Consider the following 14,321-nt stretch of genomic DNA (forward strand, 5'->3'; position numbering starts at 1 on the left):
TCATAATCTTTAAATTATGCCTACAACAGTCTAACTAGACAGTCATGATAATCAGTAAGAATACTGCTGAAGTAAATGTCCATAGGTTCAAGTTTCAATTGATTTCCTATACCATGCAAATTCTGACTGACAACCTTGCACTCTAAGTGAAAAGACTCATGCATGAAATGTCACATATCTTGATTTATTCCTAAATCAGTCAATATCACATCTTTCCTTTCTGAACCTATAGTCCTTTACCTTGTTCAATGGGAAGAAGCAAAACTTTGACCCCCAAATGATAAAAAGAACAAGTGATCAGCTTATCAAAAAATTCTAAATTGTTTTTTTTCTCTAAGTCTCCTTTCTTACACAGTGCCACCTTTAATATAAAAAATACACCAACAATAACAGATTGAAAAATAGATACCATGTTCTCAAAAGTTGGAATGTACCTATGCAAACATGTCTATATTGGCATGCATATGTAAGTCATTTTAACCTGAATCCTTTTTACTTTTTCCTAGTTTTGGATAAAAGCAAAAGAGACAAAGAAAAAAGCATTAACAATTCAAGAGGTAAGGGAAAGCAGAGAAGCGGCAGAATAATAAGACAAGACAGACATACAGAAAGATGAAAAGTAGATCGGAAGTGGACAAGATGACGAGAGAAAAAAGAAGGAAGGAATTTCCAGATTATAGGAAGCAAGAAGTAAGGAATTAAAACAAAAAGATGTGAAATAATTTATACAATTTCATCTTATACTCAATGCCTCTAAATATGCCTTTCAGTCAAGCAAAGCTCAGTTATAAATTGGTTCTATCTTAACAAAGATTTAGTCTAAAATGCACTATTGAAGTTCAGAGCCTATAGACTTCAACTGAGTAGAAAAGAGCCTCCACAGTGCCATTTAAAACTGTACTGAAATGCTATTTGTTGCTGTTGTTGTTCTTGCTTCTTCTGTATGATTTTTCCTGATCCCCTCACCTGAACCCCTAGACTGTAATATAGCTGTCTATAAACTTTTCTTAGGAACCAATAATTCTTCATATCACTTGATACTATTTTGAGTATTTATGTAATTATTCATATTTACTTAATGCTGATCTTAACTAAATTGAAACCATAATGCTGTGTTCCTGCAACTAGCACTGTACTTGACAGATAATAAATATTCAATAAATATTTATTGAATGGACTAATTAACTAAAAGATAAGTCTTGGGACTGTTTTCCTTTTCTCCATTCTCCATTCCTCCCTCAATAGGAATGCTACCAAGAACAAAATGAAAAAGTCTCGCCTCAAGGAACCCTAATTTTCATGTATTGTAATAAAAACTATAACAAAACATATGTACAGATTAAAGTAAATAGACAATGGAAGATTTAAAAGTTTAGGGAAGAAGGATAGGCTCAATTTAGATCCATCACTTAAAGAGACAGAATGAACAAAACTAAGAGACCAATTTAATAGGAGTTCTGAGGAAGAAGTTTTTGTTTGGATATGTGGGCAGGTGGTTGTGCTGCCGATAGTTACAGGGAATTAAGGAGGATCAGGTTTTAAAAATAAATTAATAATTCCATTTTGGATATGCTAAGGTTGAGATGCCTGTATAGCTCTGAGGTAGATAAGTCCTGCAATGTATAAGTGACTGACTATGACTCTTTGGGCAGGTAGTCAACCACTCTAAGTTTTTTCACCTATAAAGCCTGAATATCACTCAATGAGTTGTGACATTGTATAAAAAACTGATTTGTTATCTTTTGGGGGTGAATTTTATTTCTAAAAACAGTAAAAACTGGGCTTCCCCGGTGGTGCAGTGGTTGACAGTCCGCCTGCCGATGCAGGGGACACGGGTTCGTGCCCCAGTCTGGGAAGATCCCACATGCCGCGGAGCGGCTGGGCCCGTGAGCCATGGCTGCTGAGCCTGTGCGTCCGGAGCCTGTGCTCTGCAATGGGAGAGGCCACAACAGTGAGAGGCCCACATACCGCAAAAACAAAAAAACAAAACAAAAAAAAACCAGTAAAAACTATTGAGAAGCAAATTTTATGAATAAAATTGGTGATCAATCTACATAAAAGATTTATGGTCATAAATTACATGCTAAGTATAGTACTGTGCAGCAGTTGACAAATTGAAGGTAATAGTACTTGCAAATCTCTAAAGAAAAGTTCTAAAGTTTTTAGTAGCTGCATTACTGAAAAAAAGAAAAAAAGGTATCTATTTTGAAGAGTATGTTTAAACACATTGGGTCCCAACAACTGTTTTGTAGATAAAAACAAACTGATTCTTAAAGGTATATGGAAAGGCAAACGTACCAGAATAGTCAAAATAATTCTACAATAAAAGAGCAAAGTTTAGAGGGATGACATTATCCGATTTCAAGACGTAACATAAAGATTTCGTAATCAAGAATGTGTGGTACTGGCAAAGGGATAGAAACACAGATCAATGGACAGACAAGTAAGTCCTGAAATTAACACACATGAATAGTCAAATAACTTTTGGCAAAGGTGCAAAGGAAATTAGTGGAGAAATGATACCATTTTCAACAAATGGTACTAGAATAAATAAATGTCCACATGCAAAAAAAAAAAAAGACCATTTACATGTACCATGTATCACTTTACACAAAAATCAACTCAAAACAGATTGTAGGCCTAAATGTAAAACACGAAATTTATAACTCATAGAAGAAAACATAGGAGAAAACTTGGTGCGACCTTACATATGACAATGAGTTTTAGATTCAATTCTAAAAGTACAAAACATGAAAGAAAAACAATCAATAAACTGGATTTTATCAAAATTTAAAACTTATATCCTGCTAAGCACACTGTTAAGAGAAGAAAAATACAAAACGTGGACTGGAAGAAAATATTTGAAAACCACATACCTGAAAAACGACTTACATCCAGAATATATAACAAACACTTAAAATTAACAAAAAGGAAACAAACAACCCAATGTAAAAAACTGGTCAAATATCTGAACAGACATTTTACCAAAGAAGATATACAGATGGTAAATAAACAGGAGCTCAATATCACCTGTCATGAGAGAATGGCTAATGTTCAAAATAAGAAAAAAAGCAAAACAAGAATGACAATTCCAAATACTGGCAAAGATGGTGAGCAACAAGAACTCTGATTCATTGCTGGTGGGGTGGGCATATCCCCATAACATGACCCTGGAGCAGGCTGCAGTGCCAGAAAGTAAGAAATGGTTAAAAAAAATCAAAAGGATGGGAACATGTCAAAGGCATGTAGGAGCCACCTAAAAGAGTTTCCAATGGTCAAAGTTGAAATACTACACAATAGCGAAGATCAATAAAACTAAAAGCTGGTACTTTGAGAAGATAAACAAAACTGATAAACCATTAGCCAGACTCATCAAGAAAAAAAGGGAGAAGACTCAAATCAAGAGACTTAGAAATGAAAAAGGAGAAGTAACAACTGACACTGCAGAAATACAAAGGATCATGAGAAGTTACTACAAGCAACTATATGCCAATAAAATGGAAAATCTGGAAGAAATGGACATATTCTTAGAACAGCACAACCTTCTGAGACTGAACCAGGAAGAAAGAGAAAATATAAACAGACCAATCACAAGCACTGAAATTGAGACTGTGATTAAAATCTTCCAACAAACAAAAGCCCAGGACCAGACGGCTTCACAGGCGAATTCTATCAAACATTTAGAGAAGAGTCAACACCTAGCCTTCTCAAACTCTTCCAAAATATAGCAGAGAGAGGAACGCTCCCAAACATATTCTATGAGGCCAGCATCACCATGACACCAAAATCAGACAAAGATGTCACAAAGAAAGAAAACTACAGGCCAATATCACTGATGAACATAGATGCAAAAATCCTCAACAAAATACTAGCAAACAGAATCCAACAGCACAGTAAAAGGATCATACACCATGATCAAGTGGAATTTATCCCAGGGATGCAAGGAGTCTTCAATATATGCAAATCAATCAATGTGATACACCATATTAACAAACTGAAGGAGAAAAAACATATGATCATCTCAACAGACGCAGAAAAAGCTTTTGACAAAATTCAACACCAATTTACGATAAAAACCTTCTAGAAAGTAGGCATAGAGGGAACTTTGCTCAAGATAATAAAGGCCATATATGACAAAGCCACAGCCAACATCATTCTCAATGGTGAAAAACTGAAACCATTTCCTCTAAGATCAGGAACAAGACAAGGTTGCCCACTCTCACCACTATTATTCAACATAGTTTTGCAAGTTTTAGTCACAGCAATCAGAGAAGAAAAAGAAATAAATGGAATCGAAATCAGAAAAGAAGAAGTAAAGCTGTCACTGTTTGCAGATAACATGATACTATACATAGAGAATCCTAAAGATGCTACCAGAAAACTACTAGAGCTAATCAATGAATGTGGTAAAATAGCAGGACACAAAATTAATGCACAGAAATCTCTGGCATTCCTATACACTAATGATGAAAAATCTGAAAGAGAAATTAAGGAAACACTCCCATTTACCACTGCAACAAAAAGAATAAAATACCTAGGAATAAACCTACCTAAGGAGACAAAAGACCTGTATGCAGAAAACTATAAGACACTGATGAAAGGAATTAAAGATGATACAAACAGATGGAGAGATATACCATGTTCTTGGATTGGAAGAATCAACAATGTGAAAATGACTATACTACCCAAAGCAATCTACAGATTCAATGCAGTCCCTATCAAACTATCAATGGCATTTTTCACAGAACTAGGACAAAAACTGTCACAATTTGTATGGAAACACAAAAGACCCTGAATAGCCAAAGCAATCTTGAGAAAGAAAAACGGAGCTGGAGGAATCAGGCTACCCGACTTCAGACTATACTACAAAGCTACAGTAATCAATACAGTATGGTACTGGCACAAAAACAGAAATATAGATCAATGGAACAGGATAGAAAGCCCAGAGATAAACCCACGCACATATGGTCACCTTATCTTTGATAAAGAGGCAAGAATATACAGTGGAGAAAACACAGACTTTTCAATAAGTGGTGCTCGGAAAACCGGACAGCTACATGTAAAAGAATGAAATTAAAACGCTCCCTAACACCATATGCAAAAATAAACTCAAAATGGATTAAAGACCTAAATGTAAGGCCAGAGACCATCAAACTCTTAGAGGAAAACACAGGCAGAACACTCTATGACATAAATCACAACAAGATCTTTTTTGACCCACCTCCTAGAGAAATGGAAATAAAAACAAAAATAAACAAATGGGACCTAATGAAACTTAAAACCTTTTGCACAGCAAAGGAAACCATAAACAAGATGAAAAGACAACCCTCAGAATGGGAGAAAATATTTGCAAATGAAGCAACTGACAAAGGATTAATCTCCAAAATTTACAAGCAGCTCATGCAGCTCAATATCAAAAACCAAACAACCCAATCCAAAAATGGGCAAAAGACCTAAATAGACATTTCTCCAAAGTAGATATACAGATTGCCACCAAACACATGAAAGGATGCTCAACATCACTAATCATTAGAGAAATGCAAATCAAAACTACAATGAGGTATCACCTCACATCGGTCAGAATGGCCATCATCAAAAAATCTACAAACAATAAATGCTGGAGAGGGTGTGGAGAAAAAGGAACCCATGGGAATGTAATGGGAATGTAAATTGATACAGCCACTATGGAGAACAGTATGGAGGGTCCTTAAAAAACTAAAAATAGAACTACCATACGACTCAGCAATCCCACTACTGAGCATATACCCTGAGAAAACCATAATTCAAAAAGACTCATGTACCACAATGTTCATTGCAGCTCTATGTACAATAGCCAGGACATGGAAGCAACCTAAGTGTCCATCAACAGATGAATGGATAAAGAAGATGTGGCACATGTATACAATGGAATATTACTCAGCCATAAAAAGAAATGAAATTGAGTTATTTGTGGTGATTGGATTGACCTAGAGACTGTCAAACAGAGTGAAGTAAGTCAGAAGAAGAAAAACAAATACCGTATGCTAACACATATATGGAATCTTAAAAAAAAAAAAGGTTCTGAAGAACCTAGGGGCAGAGCAGGAATAAAGATGCAGATGTAGAGAATGTACTTGAGGACATGGGGAGGGGGAAGAGTAAGCTGGGACGAAATGAGAGAGTGGCGTGGACATATATACACTACCAAATGTAAAATAGATAGCTAGTGGGAAGCAGCCACATAGCACAGGGAGATCAGCTTGGTGCTTTGTGACCATCTAGAGGGGTGGGATAGGGAGGGTAGGAGAGAGATGCAAGAGGGATGAGATATGGGGATATATGTATATATACAGCTGATTTACTTTGTTATAAAGGAGAAACTAACACATCATTGTAAAGCAATTATACTCCAATAAAGACATTAAAAAAAAAAGCTGGAATACTCCAATCAACAAAATAACATAGTATTAGATTATAATTTGACGTATTAAATGAATATCAATGAGTCCATACAGATATAACTAAATAAAAAAATGAGGGCTACAAATGTCCTGTACTGAAGAATTACAAATAATTTATGTAGATATTCTCTGCTGAGGAAGCTAGAACTCAATTAACCTCCTAGCCCACACTCCGCAGCCCATCATTGAGTACAAGCTGCACTTTAGTGATTTGCTTCAAAGAGCAGAGTATGAAAGAGGAATGTGGGTAACTTTAGAGAAGAGAAACATGGCAAGTACTACCTTGGCCAGGTGACCAAGATTAACATCACTGGCTGTAAGTCATATTGATAGAAGATAACCTTGAAATGATGTGATGAAAATGGCATTTCACCCCTGTACTCTCTGTCCCATAAAACCAATACCTCAGTCTAATCATGAGAAAAACTTCAGAAAAACTGAAATTGAGAAACATTCTATAAAATACCTGACCAATATTCCAGAACTGTCATCAAAAACAGGGAAAGTCTGAGAAAATGTCACACAGCAGAGTAGGCAACGGAGACATAGTAACTAAATGTCTATGGAATCCTGGATAGGATCTTGGAAAATAAAAAGGACATCAGGGAGAAGCAGTGAAATCTGAATAAAGTGTGGCCTTTAGTAAATAGTTGTATAACAATATTGATTTCTCCCCTGTGACATATGTACCATAGTAATGTAAGATGTTAGCAATAAGGGAAACTGGGTGAGGGAACTCTGTACTATCTTCACAGCTTTTCTGTAAATCTTAAAGTATTCTAAAATAAAAAGTTTATTGAAAAAAAAAGGCAAAGTAAACATGGTGGAGTGAAATCTGAACACAGAAATTTATGTATCCCATCACATACCACTTGAACGGATGATAAAAATTAATCAAACAGCAAAGGAAGCAGGACATCATGTAGTAATTTTTAAAAGTAGGGATAAGGTGGAGAGTGGAAAAATGATTTTCAACAGGTTCAACCAACTTCTCTTTTTACACATGAAAATAGGTATTGAGAAAAGACAGTGACCTCACCAAATCCTGGAAAATTTTCACTAATACCACACAGCTTGGAAATAACCTGATAGACCAATGAGTTGAGTAGACAGACCAGAGAAAAGTAAAGAAAATCTTCCTGCATTACTGAAGAATCTTTACAGAGGAAGCAAGAATCATCAGGGCTGGCCTTTTTTTTACTACACTGGTGGAACAAATAAAAGCCCAAAAGAAATACTCCATGGAATCAGGATATCCACAAGACGAGACAGAGTGAGCTGTCAGAACAGTGCAAGACACCAAACAAAGTCCTACAAGCAGAGGACAGAACTTCAAACAGAATCAGTATCTAGCCCCAAGGAGGTCTTCCCAACTACCACTCTTACCCCACTGCCTTACAGCAATGAAGAAAAGTGGCCCAGAAGCAATACCTAGCCAAGAATCAGAAAAGGCAAATAGGTTTCAAATAATATGAAATGTTTATCAAGGAAAATTCACTTGCACTGTATCAGAACAAAGAAAAGTTCTTGACAATTTAAGCATGAGCAAGATGAAGAGAAATGAGATGCCAACTATGAATTCACCACAAACACATGACAAAATATCATGCAAATGAGATAAAGATCATAATATAAAAGATAACATAAAGCAAGAGAAAGAAGAAAATTGTCCTATCGTGGTTGGCATTCTAGAAAAACATAAGACGAACATGAATTCAATAAAAGAAGTTCAAAGAGAAGATGCTAAAACAAAAGAGTAGATGAATAGGAAAATTGAAAACTTAAGGATAGACCTGAAACTTATATAATTAAAAAAAGAAAGAAAACTTAAGGGAACATTGAGAATAAATAAACAAAATATTTAATAAATGAACCAGAAAGAACAGGGAATGGGACAGTAACAATTGGAATTACTAACTAAAGGAAAGGCTTAAGAGTATCACAGTGAATGCAGAGAAAAAGACAGGAATTAAAATAATTATTGAAGAGATAATAGATAAGGATAAAAGTTCCCTATAAAAATAACTGAAGTCTCTAAAATAGAAAACCTAAAAAACAAATGTAAAATCTCCCTGAAATAAAGGAAGAATCATATAGTCTTTAGAAAGGCATGCTGTGGTTCTAAAAATATTACAGATCAACCCGAACATACTGATTAAGTTGTTCTATTTCAAGAATAAAGAATCATTCAAGTACCCAGGCAGAAAAAAATAAACCACCTATAAGGGAGGAAAAAAGCAATATGATTGACCTCAGACTTCTTTTCAGGCAAACTCAATGTCAGAAAAGTCAGTAACATTTTTACAGTGTTTAGAATGAAAAAATACTTGAGCCAAGAATTTTATTCATAACCAATTTGAATATAAGGATAACAAACAGCCAGTCTAGAGTACGTTAAAGTAGAGAATAAAGTATTTATAAATCCTTCCTTAAAAAACTATTTGAGGGCTTCCCTGGTGGCGCAGTGGTTGAGAGTCCGCCTGCCGACGCAGGGGACACGGGTTCGTGCCCCGGTCCGGGAAGATCCCACATGCCACGGAGCAGCTGGGCCCGTGAGCCATGGCCGCTGAGCCTGCGCGTCCGGAGCCTGTGCTCCGCAACGGGAGAGGCCACAGCAGTGAGAGGCCCGCGTACCGCAAAAAAAAAACCCAAAAAAACCTATTTGAAAACGAAATTTGGTTACCCAGGAACTCTCCACAATAAAGAACTCAGGTGTAAAAATGCCATGTATGATAAAAGTTCAAGTAATGATTACTCAACCCTTTTAAATATAAAATAAAGGTTAAACAAGGGGGGCACTTTGGCTATAGAATCCAATACAGCTTTTACAAATTTTTTAAAAGTAGAATTCATAAAGAAAAGAAAAAAAGGAGTTTAAAACTGTTATTTATTTCATAGCTGAGAGTCAAATAATATTGCTTAACTAAAACACTGCACAAAAAATATTGATGAGATTCCAACACCTTAATGTTTTTCCATCTCTTAAATTTAGATAGTTCTTTTGGGAATTAATATATCTTACTGAGAGAAAACACTGCCTGAAGTTCAAAAATTTCTTCAGTTTCACTTCAATTGATTACTACTCTTCAATTCAAGTAACATTTATATAGCATTTGCTACAAGTATTTTTCAATACTTATTAAATCATTTAGTCCTCATAACAACCAATATAAAACAGCCACTATTTCCCTGTTTTGTAGAGAAAAAACAGAGTCCCAGAAACTCTGAATCTGTCCATGACTGTACAGCTAGGAAGCAAAAGAGTGAAGATTCAAAGACAGGTACCTGTGTCTGGAATCTGTGCTCTTCACCTCTACAATATAATGCCTCTCAAATAAAACAGAATGTAGAAAATGAATTAATTTTTATCAAATTAATTCTATGTATGCATCTATTCAACCACCAACCATCTATCCTTCCAGACAGTAGTGTTTATATAAACAAAGAGAAATGTTTGGAATAATGTTTCCCTATTGATAAAGATAGTTATTTGGGAGTAGGCAGTGTGGAATTTAGCTAAATTTTTGAATTTATTTTTAGTTGTCAACAAGTTAATGTTTTACAATGAGTCTCTCCATCTACTTTTTGAATGAGCCTTCAAAAAAAAAATGAAACCATTAATATAAACAAAAACCAAATCACGTTACCTAGTCACAACATGAATGCTACAGTATTAATTATTTAATGATTCTGTCTAATGAACCACCATGGGTTTTTTTTGTCTTTTTTTTTTGTTTTTTGGCCACGCCCTGCGGCTTGTGGGATCTTAGTTCTCCAACCAGGGATCGAACCCGTGCCCCCTGCATAGGAAGCGCGGAGTCCACTGGACCGCCAGGGAGTTTCCCACCACGTTTTTTTTAAAAATAAATTTATTTATTTATTTTTGGCTGTGTTGGGTCTTTGTTTCTGTGCGAGGGCTTTCTCTAGTTGCGGCAAGCGGGGGCCACTCTTCATCGCGGTGCATGGGCCTCTCACTATCGCGGCCTCTCTTGTTGCGGAGCACAGGCTCCAGACCTGCAGGCTCAGTAGTTGTGGCTCACGGGCCCAGTTGCTCCGTGGCACGTGGGATCTTCCCAGACCAGGGCTCGAACCCATGATCCCTGCATTAGCAGGCAGATTCTCAACCACTGTGCCACCAGGGAAGCCCCCCACCACGTTTTAATTAGTATTTTATTGTGATCCCTCAGAGGCTAGCACAATATTGGGCACAGCAAACATTTGATAAATATATTGAGGGATCAACATAAAAATATTAGATTACTACATTCTATCTTGCAGGTAACATTTCTAGATGCTCTCGGGCCTTTCTACCCAACGTGGACACCTTAGATTAGCATCATTTGCATGACCTGGGAGCTTGAAAAAAGGCAGAATCTCAGGATCCACTCCAGACGTTATCTAACAAGAATCTGCATTTTAACAGTATTCTCCAAGTGACTGGAGTGCACATTAAAACTGGAGAAGTAATTCTTTTCAGAGCATTGTTTCTCTAAGTGCAGTATGTTATCTACCTATACCAGAATCACCTGGTTCACTTGCTAAAAATGTAGATTCTCAGGCTCTACCCTATTTCAGGTGTCAGGTTTCAGTTTAGAACCCACAGCTAAAAGACTTAAAAAGTAGTGGAGAATAGGAATGAGCACAGTAAGCAGAGAGCAGTAAAAGAACCCAGAGCTGAAATAAATCAAGGAGGTGACAATAAGGAGAGGGAAGAAAAGAGGAGTCACAAAGGAAGGTAGAGTAAGGATATCAACAACAGAACTATGAAGAAATAAAGTAACTGTACTAAGAGTGTTGTGCATTTCTTTTTTTCTTTTCTTTTTTCTTTCTTTCTTTCTTTTTTTTTTAGTGACTGAAAACTACTAGCATGCCAAAAGTTTTAGAAAAAGACTGTGGGGATATGGAATTTACCACTGTAACATATAAGCATCAGTAACACTTTTAAACATGTAACCACCACATAATTCATGTACTTTGTAAATGCTCCTAACATCATATGTAGTTTTAAATGTGTACATACAGTTTTAGAGACATTTCCATATGCTTGGATCGTGCAATTGCTTCATCTCTCTCCTCATTGGCTAACTGCAGTCGAGACATAATAGCTTCATCACGTTCTCTCTGTGCAAAATACACCTCTTCAACCAGAGCTACCAAAATATATAATTCATAATTAGTGAAAATAAAAGAAAAATGCATACTTTTAGCAAAAATAAAAAGCAAAAAAAATATTTTATTCAGCTGAGTTAGCATCAATTCATTTGTTTACTTGAGAAAACATTATCTTTTTAAGCTACTGCAAAATTGAGATACTATTTCATACCCATAAAAGCAAAAATTACAAGGTCAAATAGTAAAAAATATTGAGCACGTGAAATAAAGGAAACATTCAAATGCACTGCAGATAGGTGTATAGGTTTCGACAACCTCTGATGAGCAATTTGGCAATGCTGAAGTTGTGCCTAGTCCATAACCTGGCAAATCTCCTCTTTGGTATGAAGCCTAGAGAAATTCTTGCACATGTGCACAAGGAAACATGTATAAAAATGCTTAGGAACAATGTATAAAAATGTTTATTTCAGCATTATATAATAGCAAAAACTTACAAATAACCCAATTGTCCAATAACTGGAGCAGGAATAAAGAAATTACTGTACATTAAAAATGGAATACTATGCAGCATTTAAATGAATTAACTATGGACAAATGGACAAATCTCAAAAATGAAAATGTGACAAAAATAGCAAGTTGCAAAATAAAGCAAATCTATTATTTGTGGATAGACACAATTAATAAAAAAATATTAAAATAAACATGGAAATGATAAACACCAAGTTCAGGACAGTAGTTACCTCAGTAAGATGATGGAAGGAGAGGAAAAAGGAGAGTCAATGGGGGCAGAGTTGTGTTGGTTTAGCACTGAACGTCTCCGGGGGCACCATTTATATCGATTATAATACAAATGACATCATGTAAATTTCTGCAGCACTATATAGGGAGCTTTTATGTTACCTGAAATTGTCACTTCTCAAACTTAATTTCTACTTGAAATCTTATATAATGCTTAAAATATCACTGCAATTTTAGACAGAAAGGGGCTCAAATACTTGGATCACTGAACCAAATTTATTTATACTGTCAAACCACAAAATAAACTTAGGAAAGACATTTGAAATGTTCTTTTAGGTCATAAAACACTGGGTTTCTGCTAAGATTTGTCATAGATTAATATAATGTTAATCAAGATAGTTACTTTTATATTACTTAAATTATAAGTAGTGGAAAAGAAAAAAAACCCTGAGAAAAAAGCAACTGTATCTTTTCCATAATACAGTATAAAATGGAACATGCAATGGCAAAGCAAAAGTCAAAACTACTTCTAAGAAGCTAAGCCTGAGGGAAGGTGAATAAATTAATTAATTCATCAAATATTTATCAAGCTCCTGTGGCAGTCATCAATCCAGTTTTAAGGAATATGAATATAGCAGGCTAAGAAGTCCTTGTCATCCTAGAGTATACATTCTACTACAGGGAAACAGACAGTAGAGAGAAAAACAGGCCAAAAATTAGGTAGGTAGGTAGGTAGGTAGGTAGGTAGGTAGATAGATTGCTTTGAAGGAAAATACAGCTGTATCAGAGAAAAGAGTGATTTGGTAGATAGGGAATAGGGCAGACTATTTTAGAAAGGGTGGTCAGAAAAGACCTTTTTAAATAAGTGACATTTCAGCACGTTCAAATAAAGGAAGAGTAACCATATTCATATTTGAAAGTAGACTAAGCTGAAGAAAAACCAGGACAAAAGCCCTAGAAGTATTAGCGATATAACAGCAATACGGCTGGAGTACAGAGAGGGTGAGAGTTTTGGGAGATCACACTGTAAATCACAGCAAGGAATTAAGATCTCATCTAAATGTGATGGTAGTCAATGGTGGTTTCTGAGCAAGGAAATGGCAGCATCACATTTACATTTAAAAAGGAATTCTGGCTTCCAGGTGAGAAGTAGTTCATAGGTGGGACAAACATGGAAGCAAATTCCAGAAGGGAGACTATAGGAGTGGTTCAAGCAAGAGTTCACATCAATAACCCACAATAACCCTTTCCCTGAAACTTTAAGCTACCTAGAAATAAGTATCAACTTCTAGAATAGGAACAATTTGAACAGATCTGTGTTTCAGAAGGAAACTCCCTGAGATTAGCATTCAGTGTGTGGAAGATGCAGGGATCACCTGTATCAACTTCCAAAAGTTGCAGGTTGGATTGTACATGCCCCTTAACCCAATATTAGATTATTATAAAAGTTCACATAAGAAACAATGAAACCCTGAATTAAGACAAGGGCAGCACAAGAGAAATAAAATAGATTCAATTCATAACAAAAAGTTAAGTATGTACCAAATTTCAGAGGAGAGAAAAATAGGACAGGTGACTTCACTAAGGCATCCCTCAACCTATCAAAAGGTAATCTCCATGAAACTCTGGGGTAAACAGGCTACTCTTCTTACTGCTAACACATAGATTCCAAGGCAAAAAAAAAAAAACCAAAACAGTCTTAGCGCAACATTCAAGGAAAACTGGAGTCTAGTTCTAGCCTACCTTCCAGCATCATCTACCACCATATTCCCTTTAGGACAGTATTTCACAAAATATAGGATGTGAAACACATTGTTTAATAGTTATGTCACTTTAATGTATATTAGAAAACCATAACTAGCACATAAGACCTATAATTTCTGAGTGGCATTTAATTTAATGTCCAATTAAAATTCAAATTTCTTTAAATTACCCATATTGTTGAGGTAGATGCCAGAAAAGGGTAATTTTCCATTTTTTCATTTATTTAAAGTTCAAAAACAAAAAAGAATGGCCTGGCTATTAAACTTA

General features: G+C 35.6%; 1 protein-coding gene across 8 annotated transcripts in view; it reads right to left on the reverse strand.

The window, feature by feature from the left end:
- The window catches only part of MIPOL1 (mirror-image polydactyly 1), a 315,627-nt gene that overhangs the window by 211,835 nt on the left and 89,471 nt on the right, over positions 1 to 14,321 (reverse strand). For all 8 annotated transcript variants that reach the window (XM_073800541.1, XM_073800543.1, XM_073800539.1 and 5 more), the window contains one exon: positions 11,461 to 11,590. In XM_073800541.1, the coding sequence (XP_073656642.1) occupies positions 11,461 to 11,590 (130 nt within the window). The remainder of the gene's footprint in view (positions 1 to 11,460; positions 11,591 to 14,321) is intronic.

The sequence above is a fragment of the Tursiops truncatus genome, chromosome 2, assembly GCF_011762595.2.
Source record: "Tursiops truncatus isolate mTurTru1 chromosome 2, mTurTru1.mat.Y, whole genome shotgun sequence".
NCBI classification, from domain to species: Eukaryota; Metazoa; Chordata; class Mammalia; order Artiodactyla; family Delphinidae; genus Tursiops; species Tursiops truncatus.